The sequence below is a fragment of the Vicugna pacos genome, chromosome 11 (assembly GCF_048564905.1).
Source record: "Vicugna pacos chromosome 11, VicPac4, whole genome shotgun sequence".
Classification (NCBI taxonomy): Eukaryota; Metazoa; Chordata; class Mammalia; order Artiodactyla; family Camelidae; genus Vicugna; species Vicugna pacos.
The window spans coordinates 31,407,456-31,424,366 of record NC_132997.1 but is presented as its reverse complement, the minus strand read 5'-3'; the positions used below and the strand labels follow the sequence as shown (position 1 = coordinate 31,424,366).

Below are 16,911 nucleotides of genomic sequence, written 5' to 3'. Positions count from 1 at the left end.
TGAAAGTGTATGAACTGTTCATTCATAAACATGGCAACTGAAAGGGAACGCCACGTGCATTAAGCAACACTGAGTGCAGGTACTTCAATCTCCACAGCAGCGAAGCACGAAAGTCAGTAAGGCCGCTGGAATATGATACTTTTATGAGACTCAGTATTTCATATTTTTACGTTTGATAGGATTTCTTCAGGCTTTATAAGGTTGGAGAGGCGACTAACTAGGGAGGGTTTGAGTCCAAGTAAGTCCAAGTGCACCAGAAACTTATCAACCCATGTGCCTCATTTTCCAAAATGCTTAGCCATCTTAAAATCAGAAAGTATTACAATCACAAGGAACATGTTACCATAATGTTATGCAAAGTCAATATAAATTGCATTTTCAACATGTGTTATAAATTAAGAGAAAAATTAAAACTATGTCAATCTTCAAAAGCAAACATAGCATCCCACCATTCCACTAGGAATACTCTCTTACGAAGAGCCTATGACTTTTACATTATTTTATTACACAAATAAACCCACAAAATATTAAATTACCTTTTGAGACAGCGCGTCAAAAATGCCCCAGAACAACTTTCTTGATAAATGAAGTTCTTCTTCTGAGGCAGCTCCAAAGCTTCCCCACCCTCCAGGCAGGCAGTAATATTTCCAGCATCTTTCATAATGATTTGTCAGCAGCTGGGTGGGAAAACAATTATAAAAGCACTGAGCTAAGGACACCTCTTACATTTTTCTCATTTCCTCCCAAATGACATTCTAAGGTCCTGCAATAAGGCCAACTGAAATGAAGCCATTCGAGCCCACAGGAATTCTCTGGGGGAATAGTATTCCCTTGTATATGATGTCTCTTTAAAATTTAACTCTGATCACAGTATGAAGACCACGCATCCAATTTCACAAATAACTCTATCTTGCACAGCATTCTCTATGAGGTTGTTTGGTTATCTGTGTATTCTACTTCAGTTGCTACCATATGCTCAGAAGTCTATGAACTGTTATCCCCTGGAATCCACGCAGGTAACAAAGGGATTGAAGTCAGGGTGACCCAAAGGCACATGTAAGTATCTCTAGCATACAGCAGCTAAAATGTGCATTCTCAGGGTACAACACTGCTGAATATTTTTGCTTCTTCTCTGCCTGTCCTTAATCTCCACACTTTATTATTTGCTTCAGAACTGACATTTCTAAGTAAACTTCCCAAACTGCCCTACTCCAAAAATTTCTTAATCTACATATCTTGGGTGGTTCTGGATGTAATTTTTTATCTTACTGAATGTCTATGTTGATTAAGTTTTTATTTATAAATATTTTGGAGGACTAAATTGGAAATTCAAAGGCAACAATAGAATGTTTCAATCTCTTGGTAGCTCTTTGGATAACTTATTCATGACTTATAAACCAAGAAATAGTCACAACTATTTGCCAAATGAATACAATGATCTTTGAATCAACTATAAATTTTTGAACTCTTTCCTATATCTAAGAAGGAAAATAAATTAATAAGGATTACTCTTATTAAAGCTAACTAATCTCTTACTGTAGAAATACTTCTTCTTGTTTGGTTTCCCTCTCAGTTACAGAACACACATACACACAAAATTTAGGAATCTCAAATGATGAAATACAGGGAACTAATTTGCTTGGAGTAACATGGAAATATCTATAATGCAAAAAAGACTTTTATCACATAAAATGCTACTGTATCTTATTACAGGGTCCAGCTTACTTGTATCAAGAAAATTTTGCATGACAAGCACTATCCTAGGTGATAAAAACTGTAAAGATGGGGTATTCAGCAAGGGTATAATATACTTTGTGTAATTCATTAATTTCTCTAAATTTATTAAAGCAAAATCAATTTTTATAGAGAAAGACTGTTTTTGTTAAATATCCAGGTGTGCTTAGTGTAACAGCAGCTCACTTTTACCTCAGGCCTCCTTTTGCAGCATTACTCCTGGGTGGCCAAGAGGGAAAAATGAGGCTCAACAGTTGGCAGAGCAGGGTGGCCACCTTTAAAAGTCCGCACCCGTACAATGGCCTCCACGCACAGACCGCACTGCCAGATGTATTAGCAGACACCTAATACCTTAACCCTGAGTCTGGAGCGGGGCATCAGGTGATGGGAAAATATCCCCAAGTCAGTAAGACAGCATGAGACGAGACTGTTCACGAACAGAACGACGAAGCCGGGTGGAGAAAATGCAGTGACCTTCCTACCTTCTCTGACAGAGTGTAACAGCATATACAGACAGACCACCTTTGAACCTCATGAAATGGTATTTGGAGGCTGTCATCTGATGACCAACTTGGGAAGTGCTGTTAAAGCCTGCTCTTTATCCCTGGAGGCGGCGGACACAGGAGGCCAGGCCTTGCGCCACGTGTGCCAGCCTGAGAATGTCCCGGCTCACCTTTCCCTTGTGGCCCGTTTTTTCCCATTGGTTTCCATTTCCACTGACTTACAGTAAATCAACCTTAGCCTTTCTCTGGTCTTCCACTGTTTATTTTCAGTTGAGGTACACGTATCTATAACTTACATGCCCATTTCAATAACTGGGGGTTTTCCAGCATCAAAATACGATATATGTACCAAATGTACATGTTGTAACAGGAAGCAAAGTCGGAGGATCCAGTAATCAAATCACGACAAACATTTCCCGCACTTACCTTAAGAGGCATCTTTGCATGTTCATTTAATAGTGGAACATCAAACACTAATCTTCTGAGCAAGTGCTGCATCATAGAAGGTCTCAGTTGGCTGGGGGAACAGAGCTAGCTTTAACAATGGGCATTTGATGATGTTTAAGCTAAGGAGACAATTCATGTGATTATACACGCCAAGAACCTGGACCTATGTGTCTCTTCAGATGATGCTAATTTTAGGGGTTTCTAATCCGAGGGTTAACCAATAGTTACAGAACCTTATAAAAGGCTCCGGCTCACTTTCAGCCCCGGATCTGCAGACCAGTCCTCATTTGCTACAGGAGCTGCTCTCCCTCTGCACCTGCCCTGCCCACCACTCCCAGCTACAGACCCCACTGCTCCTGTTAATTTAGTAAGTGCTTCTTCCCTGACTGCAGTGGGTGCGAAGGGTCTGCAGGGACCAGATAAGGAGCAGAAAGGACAGAAACAGACTGAGACAGAAACCTTGCCAGAGAGGAAGGAAAGAAAATGAACACACAGTGAACGTCCACTGTGTTGGGCAACTCTAAGTGCTTCATCTTACCTAATATTTAGAAAAAATAATCTGCGAAATCAGTATTTTGATTCCATTTTACAGAAATGTAGGGTCAGGGAAGATATGAAGTAATTTCCCTTTTTTTTTTAACCTCTCTCAGCCGCATCTGGCTTCTAAATCCATCACTCACTCCATCATGAGTGACAGAGACCTTCCCTTCACAACGTGCTGGCTGGAGCGTTCACCCCACAAGGGCTCCTGTCAACTAGAAAGAAACCGCTACCCGAGCAACGGCCTGAGAAACGGCCACTTGCGCTGCCAGAACTTCAGAAGGTGAGGACACGCTTCTGGTTTTCACTGGAAGACCTCCAAACACCTCTGTCTCCAGGAGGTGGCTTTCCAGGCTGGAGGAAGGAGTCTTCATCATTGTCACACACAGGTAATGCTTTAATATTATACTGTATCTTTATTAAGTCTCCCTTCTCCTCTTCTCTTCTGGAAGAGGAGTTAAAACCATCACACACAGTCAAAAGGGGGGAGTCTACAATCTTACACTAAGGTGGCCAGGGACTCCTCACACCATCACCTCCCCACCAACACCCAGAAGCGCATCCTCGTCCAACACGGCATCCAATGGCTGGATGCCCAGAAAGTCGTGGAGGAGTCTTCCTGACCCTGACCAGGAGCAAGGGTGCACAGGCAAGAATCAAGCCTCAGGACACAAAAGTCCATAGAATGAATTCATTTTTTTGTCCAGAAATTGTTGCCAAAATTCATGACAATTTGTCAAGGGTGCAGAGTAAATTTTCTTCCTTAAAGAAGGAGAAACTTGGTATAGACGTCACTGCCCACTCACTTACCCACAAATGGAGAGCAGACACACTTCGATGGAGTCCCGCTGAGCTTTGGTAAGTGAACAGCCCTTAGAGAGTCTGTACACTGTGTGAAGTAAGGAGTCGATGAGCGAAGCGTGGTGCTCGGTGCCCGCAAACAGAGGAGCGCACCTGGTCAACAAGGGCAGCACAGCCGTGCAGAGGTACCGATTGAGGGCCAGGGCCATGTCTGTGGCGCTCAGGGCAGCCTGCAGGGAATGGGAGAGGAGACCGTCATCTGTGCCGCGCGGGATCAAAGGGATCAACGTGCTGACACGTAATTTCATGATCTAGAAAATAAAGATACGCCATAGGAAACGTACTCCTGTTACGGCATTTACTGTGGTTCATGTGCTTTTTCACTACTGAAAACAATCAATTTTCCATGGCTCATAAATAGATAAAAACAAATGAAAAATACCACAGGATATCACTTATATGTGAAAACTTAAAAAATGCCACAAATGAACTTATTTACAAAAGACAAAGAGACTCAGACATAGAAAACGGACTTATGGTTACTGAAGGGGAGGCGGGTGGAGGGATAAACTGGGAGTTTGGGATTAGCAGATACTAACTACTATATATAAAATAGGTAAACTACAAGGTCCTACTGTATAGCACAAGGAATTACATTCAATACCCTGTAGTAATCTATAATGAAAACAAACATGAAAAGGAATATATATATGTGTGTGTATAACTGAATCACTATGCTGTACACCAGAAATTAACACAGTGTAAATCAACTACACTTCAATTAAAAAACGAATAAAGTAATACCTATCTCTTCAAAAAGGCCAAGAGGTTCATGTTCTAGAATAAACTATTAAGGGGAGGATGGAAGAAAGATGAAGACACTCATGAGTTCAAAGAATGTGAGTGTCTTCCTTTCCCGGAGAGGCAAGAGAAAGAAGTTCATTCTCACAACAGATCTCAAATTTGTAAGCTCTTTCTGAAACCTATTTATCAATATTATTTGTATTTCTGTTCACGCCCATCAGCATCAATAATCGAAGGCTGACTGTCTTACTATAGCATCAACTATACTAACTGGGTTTAGAATTTCACACAAACACAACCAAAAATGGAAAAATAAATTCAGTTTTATTTTGACTTCTCCTCTCATAGCTTTCATGAGGGAGCTATTGCCAACTCAAGATCTGATTTCCTCTGCCATTAAAAAGACTCATTTAACTGCAAATAAAAGGCGGTTTTATGATACCGCCCAGAATAACATTCAGAACTTCAGCTTGTTTTACAATGTCTCACATAGCAGAACAGTTTACACGGATAATGGCAGATTTTCGATATGGGCCACTGGGTCCACTGGACAAATTTCAACCTATGTGCATGTTAACCCATGATGACACCAGGATGACACTGTAACTGGTATGACTCAGCAATTCCCAATAAACTTTCTTAATACTGTTCACTGCTTTTACTGAGAAGCACAATAGTTTATGTCGACGCAGAGGTGGACAGGAGCCACTGTGATCTCCCACATTAGGGTGATATGAACATCTTATTGTCTTCCCTGGCACCTGGTCAGAATTCTCGTCTTACTCCTGAGGTGGTCCATTTTCTCCACGATTCAGTGAATTCCTTGAGGATTTAGTCTATTTTATTTTCTGTTTACCCGCTGTGTGCCTCAAAACGTAACAGTTAGTCAATAAACATTAGGTGACAATACATGAATGAACAAGTTGGTCTGGGCAAGGATATCATAAAGCAGAGATTGAAGAGTCAAAAGTTGTGGAAGTCATTACCGTGTCTAAAGAAGCAGCAGCCCGGAGATCTGGCAGAAAGCCAACCTCAAGAAGGTGGAGGAGGAAGTCTTGAACCTCAATTCCATAGACCCTGTCAAGGAACAAAACCATGGCTGCCTTGTGATCTGGGCAAAACCCCGCAGACATGTCAGGCTCCACCACATTCCCATCTAAAAGAGAGAAGGTGACATGCTGTTACTGGTCATGCCACTCATGACACTGATTACAAATGGCTACTTTCCAGCCCTCATGTTTTAAATACAGTCATCCCTTGAGTGAGTTTCTGCCCTCCTACTACCCACAAACAAGTGCTGAAAATTGGCTGAGGAAATATGGCACTGTCGCTTAAACCCAAGGTCATTTAAATGTCACGTGGGCATCCATCTGTTACCTGTATCCGTGCTAAGGACACAGCACTGTGCCAGACAGTGAGGAGGAAACAAAAGGGCATCCCAAATCCAAGTGGTTAAAGTAGGAGTGAATACCGTAAAGCTCAAATGTAAAGCAAGGTTTCACTCTTTTCAAAATGAGAGCCTCTTTAAAACCCTAATAAAACTCACGCACCCTATTGGTAATTGTGGCCCATTTACACAAATATGGTTTAGACAATTACAAAATGATGAAAAAGACTTTATGAACCAGTTTGACTTTCAAATGAAACACAGTTCATTAGTCATAATAGCATTTAACAACATACCAAACACATCTGACAGTCATACTGTTTTCACTATGAACAGTCAATGCTTGCTGGCTATAGAGGTAAGTGACTTCCTCTGTGCAACCACAGAGTCACGTGGGGATCACGGACATGAAGAATTAGGAAACCACATGTCAATTTAAAATGCTGGGGAACGCACTTGTTTTCTGTTTGACCATGTGATAATTATGCCAACTGCTGCTGCTAACACACTGGGAGAGTCTGCAAATACATCACAAAATCTTTAACACTGATGTAATGTTAAGAAGGAAGGACCCAGGGAGAGGGGATACATGACCACACCATGACCCATCCTGAGAGAACAAATTCACGTTTTTGTTTTCATTCATAGTCAATGATTCAATTTGATATCTGAATCACAAAAATGAATGAATAACAATGTTTTAAAGGAAATTAAAGACTAATACCGAGTCACTTCCATTTCTTATAATTGTAACGAATACACCTAATGTCGTCCTCCCTTTAACTGCAATGACAAGAACAACAACGCCTGTCACTTGTGCTGCTGTCAGGCGCTGTGCTAGGCATGGAACAGACACACTCTCCCAGGCGTTCACAAGCACACTGTGCCGGTGGTATTGTTATCCTCCTTTAACAGAAGATGACAACCGACCTTTAGGGAAGTTAAAGAACTTGTCCAAGTTGTACATCTAGTCATTGGCACAGTTAGATTTAAACTAAGTAAAACTGGATTTAAAATCCATCCAAAGGTAATTTAATTCTCAGGTTAAATCAGCATGCTCTACTTATCAACTAAAAATCTCTATGAAGTTCCAGCTCAATTTTCCTAAAAACCACATTATAGGTCATTTACAGTTGTAAGATTCTATTGTTTGAATACAGAGTGGGCCTAAGGGAATGATGAGCAACTCATCGATCTTAAAATACAGTTTGCTTTGTAGACACTTGTTCGTTGTAAGGGGGCCTGTGACCAGGGCTCCTGGATGTGCTGCTCCATCTCCACTCTGTCCTCAGGTGCACGGGGGCAGTAAAGTCAGGCACTGCCTCCTCTCAGACTTCGGGAGACTGGACTGAGTCGAGGGGGCAGCTGCACGGGCTTTTCCCTGTGGTCCCCGAATTACCCATCCGTCCACCTGAAACCACTGCCTCCAGCAGTCTGCCCAACCTGTCCGGGCCAAGAGCTGCAGGAGCAGGACACCTGCTTTCACACTAGATACCTGCCCCTTGAGCTTTCTCAGCTCCACCTTTTTTCATTATTATTTTGGGCTACCCTCTAGTTCTGGGACAAGTATGATAAAAACATCTGAGAATGACCTTAGCTAGGACTGAGGGGCAGGGTACAAAATATTTAGAGACGAACTTCACATACTGAAATACAGGACATATCACAGCAATTATCACTGCTAACTGGTGATGCTTACAGGACCCGATGACCCGTCATTAAAACAAGAGGAGAAATATTTATGGTTTGAGTTTTAAAGCTGGTTTAACTGCATATCACAGCAAAATAAAAACATACGGGTTTCTGCCTACATTCTCCATAAACAGAAAAAGGTTAAAAAAATGCAGCAACTGCAGGAGGTCAGGGCTAGGAATACTTCAGAGTAGAGTGCATGTTTAGCACTGGGTTCAATCCCCAGTACCACCATTAAAAATAAATTAAAAAATAAATAAATTTTTTAATGCAGTAATTTAACAATGACCAATAGATTGCATTTAAAAAATTAACTTTAATTGTGATTGTGATAGTTCACCAAAAAAAAAAAAAACCTTTAAATCCCAGGGTAGACAATATAATGCATATTTATGACAAAAATATCATATATTATTACAACACAATTAATTAGAACAGGAAAGAAACTAACTTGGAAAATCTAAAAGGCCAGTGAAGACAGACAGTTGCAGGAGGATGAGGTACACTGAGACTCTGGGGGCGATTCTGACAGGGACGTCTAAACACCCTTCTAGTCCTTGCTCTTGGTTCTCTGTTGTTACTAATTTTAACTGCAAAACTCAGCATTTATTTATTCCCTAATCTGCATGTCACTGGCAAGATTCTTATCTCTTTCCTTCGAGTGTGAATTTTATGGCTCAGAATGTAGGGAAAGACAAGATATTCTAGTTCAGTAAACGAACATGAGTTAGAAGAGAGGTGAAGGGAGGTACGTGAGGACAGTCTGCATTTACACAAGGAAAAGAAACTGTTTGGTGGGGAAGACGAAAAGCCAAGGGGCAGGTTTAACTCCAGCTTCCCCCAAACTGAGGACGAGCGCTGGGTTACGCTGGCTGCTCACGTGCCCTGCAGACATGGCTGCACGGGCAGCACTCCTGAAACGGCACTGCCTCCCGCCGTGGCGGCTGCCGGGCGAGCAGGGTCAGCCACTTCCGTTTACACAGCGGCCCCCAGCTCAAGACTTGAGGTTTTCAGAGCTAGTCTCCTCTAGGGCATAGCTAACGGACGCAAACAGTCATAACACACACTCCCTGTCTAATCACGTTCTCTCCTAAAACCAGAAGGTTATATACAAATGGATGTAGTAACAACATCCAATGAAGTCTTGAAAAGGGAACAAAAGTGACTGTGAAAGCTGTCAGGAAGAGAGAACGGAGGCACTGCAGTCAAGAAGGCCCGAGAGGACCAGGGAGCAAAGAGCGCTGGGAGAGAGCCCGTAAGACAGCCGAGGTGCCTATTTCCTCTTCTCTGGAAACCGCCCGAAATGTCATGTGAAAAGAATCAAAATCTCATTGGAAACACAGCTGTTTGAAAACAATGAAAATAAAAAGTACTTTATAAAATAACGTACTTTGATAGCTCATTTTTAAAAAGAAACTTCCGTAGTGTAACTGCGCTGCAGGGAAAGACAGCATGAATACTGCCGGCATTGTTTACGCGTCCCTCACCCACGTCCTGCTGAACTACAGAGAACACAAGCGCCTTACCTTTGGCTACGGTTGGCATCTGGAAAGCGATGCTGATCACTCCCACCAAGTCTCCCAGTGGAATCAGGGATCTCAAAATAGACCTGATCCTGATGGCCTCTCCCTTAGCAGCATGAATCAGCTGCAGGCAGAAAGGTAAAGGAACACAGAGTAACTATGAGAAATCAACGTTCTGATTCTTTCTAGAAAACAAAGACAGTAATCCAAGTCTACAATAATTTTCTGTTAATTATAAAGTTAGACCTCTTTCATAATAGAGCCACCAAATGACCAGCAATTCCATTCCTGGGTATAAATCCAAAGAAAACAAACAAACCAAAAAACTAATTCGAAAAGATACACGCACCCCAATGTGCACAGCAGCACTATTTACAGCAGCCAAGACACTGGAGCAAGCTCAGTGTCCATCTACAGGTAAAGAACACCCCCCCCCACAGGAATGCTGCTCTATTATCAAAAAAAGAATGTAATTTTGCAATTTGCAACAACATGGATAGACCGGGAGGGCATTATCCTTAATGAAATAAGTCAGAGAAAGACAAATACTATATGATATCACTTCTATGTGGAATCCAAAAAATAAAACGAGTGAATGTAACACAAACAGAGACAGACTCACAGCTGCAGAGAACAAACCAGTGGCTTTCAGTGGAGAGAGGAAAGCTGGGCGCAGGAGAAGCGCAGGGAGTTAAGAGGTACAAACTATGATGTACGAAACAAACGGGACGCAAGGATGTGTTGTACGGCACAGGGAACACAGCCAGCGTTCCATACTAACTGTAAACGGGCGTGATCTATAACAGCGCTGAATCACCATGTTGTACACGAGAAACTAACGTAATACTGGAAGTCAATTATACTTTAATTTAAAAATTTTAAACTAAAAATAAAAAGTAAAGTTGAGCCTCTCTCAGAAATGGCTGTTTCAGGCTTACAGATGTTCACTGGCCCGCACAGCTCTTACTGACTTTGGCAAACGCCGAGGGGTTAGGCTGCAGCCCAGGGCAGCGGGCGCACCCGTGAGCGCCGTAGTTTTATCCTCTTCGGGGTGTTGAAGTCCCTGAAGACTATGATAAGTGTGTGAATGCTTGCCCCTCAAAATTCTACTTAAATACAATACAAGCTATTATTACAGTTGTCCATAACATGAACAGTAATGTGAAGGAAAAATTCTTATTTTTAGGCTCAGAATATATACTACTATTTATGATTGATTCAGCCTCTTCCTCGTTTTGTAATGAAATGTAACAGCGTCCATCTGTATCCCACCCCGAGGGCGGGTCTGTAACGCGGGGAGATGGTGAAGCCGCGTCCTAACGGCCTTTTGGACCGTCCCGGGCTAATGAAGGGCCTGCCACAGTTAAGGGTCTCAACCAGCCTCTAGACCGCACGGGAGGCTTCCTTCATCACAGGGCGTGAGACACAAGCAGCTTCTAAAACCTGGGAGGTCCTCAGTCAATGGCTGCTGAAGATGAATACATTTCAGAAGAGGCAAGGTGGTCCTTATTAAGTCACTTAGTTGTTTTGCCCCTTAATACAACGTAACAAAAATTTTCGATTTGTTAGCATAATTTCTCTGTTGATTCCTTTGACCTTCCACTTTAACAGGAAAAGAACAAATACTGTGAGTTTTTGTCTGCCATCACCTCCAGCACACAAATTTCTGATAATCTTCCCATCTATTGTGAAAACCTCACTGGCAGCAAGTTAAGTTGTTATAAAAATCAGACTCCAGGTTTTCTAACGTTCTAATATTTCTTCATCCTCTGATTTCTCTCTGTTCACAACAAAAGATTACATCCAGAAAGGGGGAAAGGTGTAAGAGAAAAAGACAGAAACAAAGAAACAAAAAATCCCCAAAACCCCACACAGTCGAAGGACAGGAGAAAGGTGGTAAGTCACAGTCACCCTGGCTTCACGCTCAGCGCTCAGCGCAGTTCAGAGGGTATTTTGCCTTCTCCCCCAGCTCTGGCCCCTGTGCTCCAGGCTCTGTTGCTTTCCAACAGAAGCTAATTGATCGTGGAGCTAATTTTATGGGCCCTGGCTATCAAGTTTTGAATGCACATAACAGAAGAAAAGAGAACAAATGACAACAAAGAAGTAGAAAGTCCCAGAATGCATCACAGAATGAAAGTAAGTACTGCTCCACGAACTTCAACTTCATTCTGGTCAGAAAGTTTACAAAACGCGAACCAATAGGGTCTCAATAGCTCTTTCCCTTCCCCTAAACCTGCCCCCCACTCCCACTCCCCCAGACAGGGGCTAGCCTGCAACAGCTTCCGCACTAGGACGAAGCACTGCCCAGGAAGGGCTGCACTCCCGGCAGGGGCGGGGCTTTCCGCGTGCACTGGACAGGACAGGGCGTTGTCGAGGGAAACGATGTTCTTTCCTTCCCCAAGTGTGGGGAGGCTCATACGAGTGTCAGAGATATACTTGTACTGAACAGACTATTCTATTAATGACTCATACCGAAATCTCATTTCCAGATAAACAACACATTTCCAGACAAACACTTGTTCAGCAATTAGGTTGCAGAGTTACTGTTTTAATGGAGCATGAAGATGATCGGTTTTGGACGCTTTTGTGATCTCTGCCAGCCACGGACTTCTAAACAGAGACAGAAGCCAGGGCCCTTGTTTCGGCCCTGGGGCACTCACGTGCATCTCGGGGGCACAGCGCCCCAACAGGTCGATCAGAGCCGAGTAGAAGGTCATGACGGCATTCCCCGTGTGGATTGTGTCCTCCTCCTCCTCTGGGTCACTTTCATGGGTTTTTCAAGAGAAACAGAAAAACAAAAAGGAAATAAAATGACATCAGCTTCATTACATACTTCTCAGAGGAAAGGGACTAGTATGGCAATGAATTCTGCCTCTTCCGACATGTTTCATATATGTGCTTAAGTTATAGCCTGACATTTCTAAAAGAAAAGAAAAGCAGGTTAAAATGCGATTTGAGACTCTATCGCCAAGAACACACTAGTGGGAACTTTCATATTAAAATTCCTTCCAAAGGAAAAAAGGGGAATTGCTAATTTGATGGAGTCTGCTCATTTCTACTGACAGACAGGGTATTAACAAAGAAAAACACTGATGGAAGGACTTGGTAAGTTGAGACTACTTTCGTAAACAGCATACCTTCAGAGCGAGGGTGGCAAGGCTCTGTCATATAAGGTGACACATACAAGGCACCCAGGGCAGTGATTTGCCCAGAGTACTTAATACACGTGATTTCATTCACTCATCTCCCTCTCTGCTCTACCCACCTACCCCCTCCCAAGTAATCGGAAGTCTCCCTTCCCATCTCTGTAAGAAAAACCCAAGTATTCCATCATCTCCTTGATGAGAGACAAATCTGGGTGGCCGAGGACGATTGTCATGCCTCCTTTGGTGGTCTGGCAGACAGCACCTCCACAGGACTCAGCTGTCTGCAGAGTGACAGCACAGCCTGCGGACAGTATTGTTCCTAGCATGTAAGGCTGTCCCCCAGGCCTTCAGATGCACGCCGGCCCCTGTGGTACCTGACCAGCAATCTCTTGATGCATTTTCTACTACTTAGGGAGACTAAGACATCCCTAGCTCCTGCATGGCTGACTGACATGTACGTAACATGCTCTAGGAGTGCTCCCAGCCTGGAACCCTGGCTTTGGCGTGGACAGAACATTTATACCTGGACTATCTGTGGAAGACCAAGGATTTGCAGGAGCTCATCTCTGCTTGGATTCTGTTATATTTTCACTAGTGGTGCTAGCAGTGTGGTCACAATGCCCCTAGCAGGACATTCACCTCCACCAATTTAAAAAAGTAAGAAGCAACTTGCCTGGATTAACTTACTGCTGGAAACACGTATAACCACCACACTGTGGAGGAACGCAAGGCTGCTGCTGCCTCCCCTGTCTGTCACCAATACCTGGACAAAGCATTTTCCTCTTCAAAATAACAACATCCCCTTTTCTGAGCTCCGCCAACATAGCAGTTTAGTTAAGACCCCACCCTCTTGCTAAGTCTCCTTCTCTCTGACTGTGATCATGAAAACTCGTTCCAGTCAGCCTCCCAGTAGATGCTACTCCAACTTCAAAGGCCCGCCTGCCATCATCAGCAGTAACTCCCTCTGCCATAGCGCCTCAGGACGTTCACACAGTGCACCCCCTGCAACCTGAACTTCTTCCCACTAAATCCGCGCCATCTTCCCGAGGTCTCTCTCTGCTCATCCAATGTATCCTTGTAACAAACTCCACCCATTCTTCCAAAACACATCTGATTTTCAAGGGGAGAAACCAAGAGCACCGGAGGGTCACGCTGCAGTTAGGAGACTGCAAACTGTATCCTGTAAAACTTCAAGTCAAGCAGTGCACTTTACCCCTAGGAGGGTATGTATTCAACCTACAGGGTTTTGCTGGAGCCGCTGGTCGGGGAGGGACCATCGCGAGAAGGGTCTCCGGCTATCTTGATGGCCTCTTCCATGGCTGCAAGCAGACCGTCCCCACCTTCCCCCCGCAGGGCGGGGCCGAAGCACTCAGGCCTCCGGATGAGCAGTCTGACCACGACGTTGGCGTTCTCCTCCACACTCTCCCCTGAGAGCAGACGGGGCAGGAGGAGACAAACGCTGACTACATGGAGACCTAAGCACACAGACGTGACACAAACTGCTTTGTGTTTAAAGAAAAATAACTAAAACCAAATAAGGCAGCAGCAGAGTCGGAGCTGAATCCAAATGACCAGCTTCTGTAAGACAGCTAGTGAGACACTGCATTTCTTTCTGTACACTTGAAATTTGCACAGTACAGAAAAGCATGACGGAGGCATGAATATTCATTTCTGTCAGCTCGTTATAGGAAATGAAGGCGTGATCCTAGCTATTATTAGAATCTAATCATAAAACAGCAAGAATGCAAGTGCCTAAAAATTGTAATTTAATAGTGAAAGCCCAGCATCATGGTCAAAATAAATATTATCAAGTATTTTATTACCGTGAAAAAAACTACTGGTTACAAAATGTCCAATTTCTTTACCCCCATTTACTCCTCCACGGAAACGCTGGGACGCCTCACTATTTTACACGTCTGTTTTTATGCAGTTTCAGTAAGGACCTTAAAGACCCAAAGCAACCCATCCTACCGTTACAGAACACAGCAAATCTGAGAAAGTCGAGGTATCTCTCTCCTTCGACAGGATTCCAGCCGATGTCTGGATAGCCCTTCGACACCAGCATCTGGCAGCTCTGCAGTCCACAGCCAGCCAGATAGCGGACCACCTACAGCAAAGAGGGTAAGCAAGAGCGTTACCGCCTTGTGAGAACTTAGATGCTGGCGCTAGACGTGCTAAATGGTATCTTCAAAGGATGGTTTAAAACAAATGCATCTATGCAAGTTCTTTTTAATATGACAATCGACAGGAATTTCCATTAGTAACACCTTAGAATTGAGAAATACTGATAAATCACAACCAAGTGCTATCATAGTAAAAATGTATATGGACCAACTCTATGAAAGAAAACTATTCCTAAATTTCACATCACTTGAGACTTTTACCCACAGAAGTCATACTTGGTAAACCTCAAAAATGCTTAATGACCTCTGGCCCAGCATAAAACCTTAATCTATCTGAGACAAAAGGGTATTTTAAAGAAGTGAATTACTTCCAAATTTTCGGATAATACTACCTTTCTGTACTCTTGAACACATTAAAATTTCTGCTTAGCTTTGCCTTTGAACATATTCTGTCTCACAAGAATGCTGGTCCTTGGCAAGATTTCACAACAGAACCAGTTTTAAAGGAGATCCCTCACGGAGTCACTCCTGATGGCAGCGGGTCATTAGAGGAGCAACTTACCAAAGTTATACCCGGCTCAGTCCCAAGCTAGGTCAGTCTTAAAAACAAACAAATAATACAGCTAAAAATCTTTTACATCATCCTTACTGAGGTGTAATTTTTGTGTGATCAACTCAGTGAGCTCTGAGAGAGTCATCCCCCTGTAAGAGGGCCCGTAACCGAGCTGAGAACATGCCCCTCAGGCCCCGTGCCCTCTGCAGCCCACCCGTCCCTGCAAGCCTCAGCCGTGACAACCTGCCTCCTGCCACGACCAGCTAGCTTGCGTGTTCTAGGACACTGACACGTGCAGCTACCCAGTGTGGGTCTTTCTGGGCCTGCCTTCTTTCACTAGAGTAATGATTTTGAGATTCATCCACGCTGTAGCATGTGTCAGGACTACATTCCTTTTTATAGCCTAAGAACAGTGTTCTTCTGCATCTGGAAATACCCCAGTTTTATTTATTCACCAGCTGATAAACATGTGAGTTGTCTCCAGTTTTTGGCTCAGATGAATAAAGCCATCATCAGCATTCACGTACATGTCTTTGTGTGGACATTTAAGAGCGGAAAGGTTAGGTGTACATTGATGACAGATGCACGTTTAACTTATTGAAAAACTGCCAAACTGTTTTCCAACTGACTTAACCACTTGTCATGCCGACAGCAGTAAGCGAGGGTTCTAGGTGCTCCACACCCTGCTCAGCGTTTGGCACGTCTGCCTCTCAATCTCAGCTGCCTTATCAGTGTGTAGATAATGAGCTCTCCGATTATGTATGGGAGGAAGTCCCCTGGAGGTCAGGCAAAGATGCAGGGCTTCACAGTCCTTGACCAGCAGGTCAGAGGATTTGGGGAAGAGCTCATTTTTTCATGACTTCAGCAGCCATGCACTAAGTGCCCACCCAGTGCCAATGCTACTCTCGAGATGGGGACAAAGCAGTGAGCAACAGAGAAAACAATGCCCTGAACTCACTGGCCTTACATTATGGTAAGGAGTTCGTTTTGAAAAATACATAAACATAATGATTTTGGTAAAACATATTTATATTAAAATATAATTTTAAACCATAAATATTTAAACTATAGTATGGCCATGGAGGAGCTAAAAAGAAGGTGGCTGTGGAGCAATGACTGGAAGGATGTTTGGAGAAGAGCCAGGAGGCTGTCTAACAGAATAATACTGCAAATAGAGGGAACAGCAAGTGCAAAGGCCCTGGGGCAGGAGCATACCCAGTAAGCTCCAGCGACAGCAAGGAGTCCAGTGTGGCTGGAGCAAAAAGAGAGACCAGGAGAGTTGCAGGACATGAAATAAGACTGATTATGTGAAATCGTATGGGGTAGGAGCTATTATAATGCCTTTAGTTTTTGCTCAAAGTGAGATAGGAAGCCTCTGGAGAGTTGTGAGCAGAGGATTAATATGATCCTTTCAAGAGGTTCCCTCTGGCTGCTAAGTGGGGGGGCAAGGGAGAGATCCAGAAGACCACTTAGAATGCAACTGCAATTAAAATGTGGGGAAACATCTATATTTTGGCAAACATATATGTGGTTTAATATGCTTAGAGTGCATGGCCTTTCGTATGTCACTGATACCTTGCACTGTAACATGCAAACTTCTGAGTAATATAAATTGTACATATAAGATGCTGAAACAACCTTTTAAGAAACTGAAACTG

At 43.3% G+C, this 16,911-nt stretch overlaps 1 protein-coding gene across 1 annotated transcript in view; it reads right to left on the bottom strand.

The window, feature by feature from the left end:
- Positions 1-16,911, bottom strand: part of RYR2 (ryanodine receptor 2) — a 539,007-nt gene that overhangs the window by 146,471 nt on the left and 375,625 nt on the right. The window contains exons 45-52 of the mRNA XM_072971049.1: positions 14,549-14,684; positions 13,818-14,004; positions 12,092-12,194; positions 9,435-9,555; positions 5,816-5,985; positions 4,035-4,255; positions 2,664-2,754; positions 537-677 (exon numbers count right to left, since the gene is read on the bottom strand). Of these exons, the coding sequence (XP_072827150.1) occupies positions 537-677; positions 2,664-2,754; positions 4,035-4,255; positions 5,816-5,985; positions 9,435-9,555; positions 12,092-12,194; positions 13,818-14,004; positions 14,549-14,684 (1,170 nt within the window). The remainder of the gene's footprint in view (positions 1-536; positions 678-2,663; positions 2,755-4,034; positions 4,256-5,815; positions 5,986-9,434; positions 9,556-12,091; positions 12,195-13,817; positions 14,005-14,548; positions 14,685-16,911) is intronic.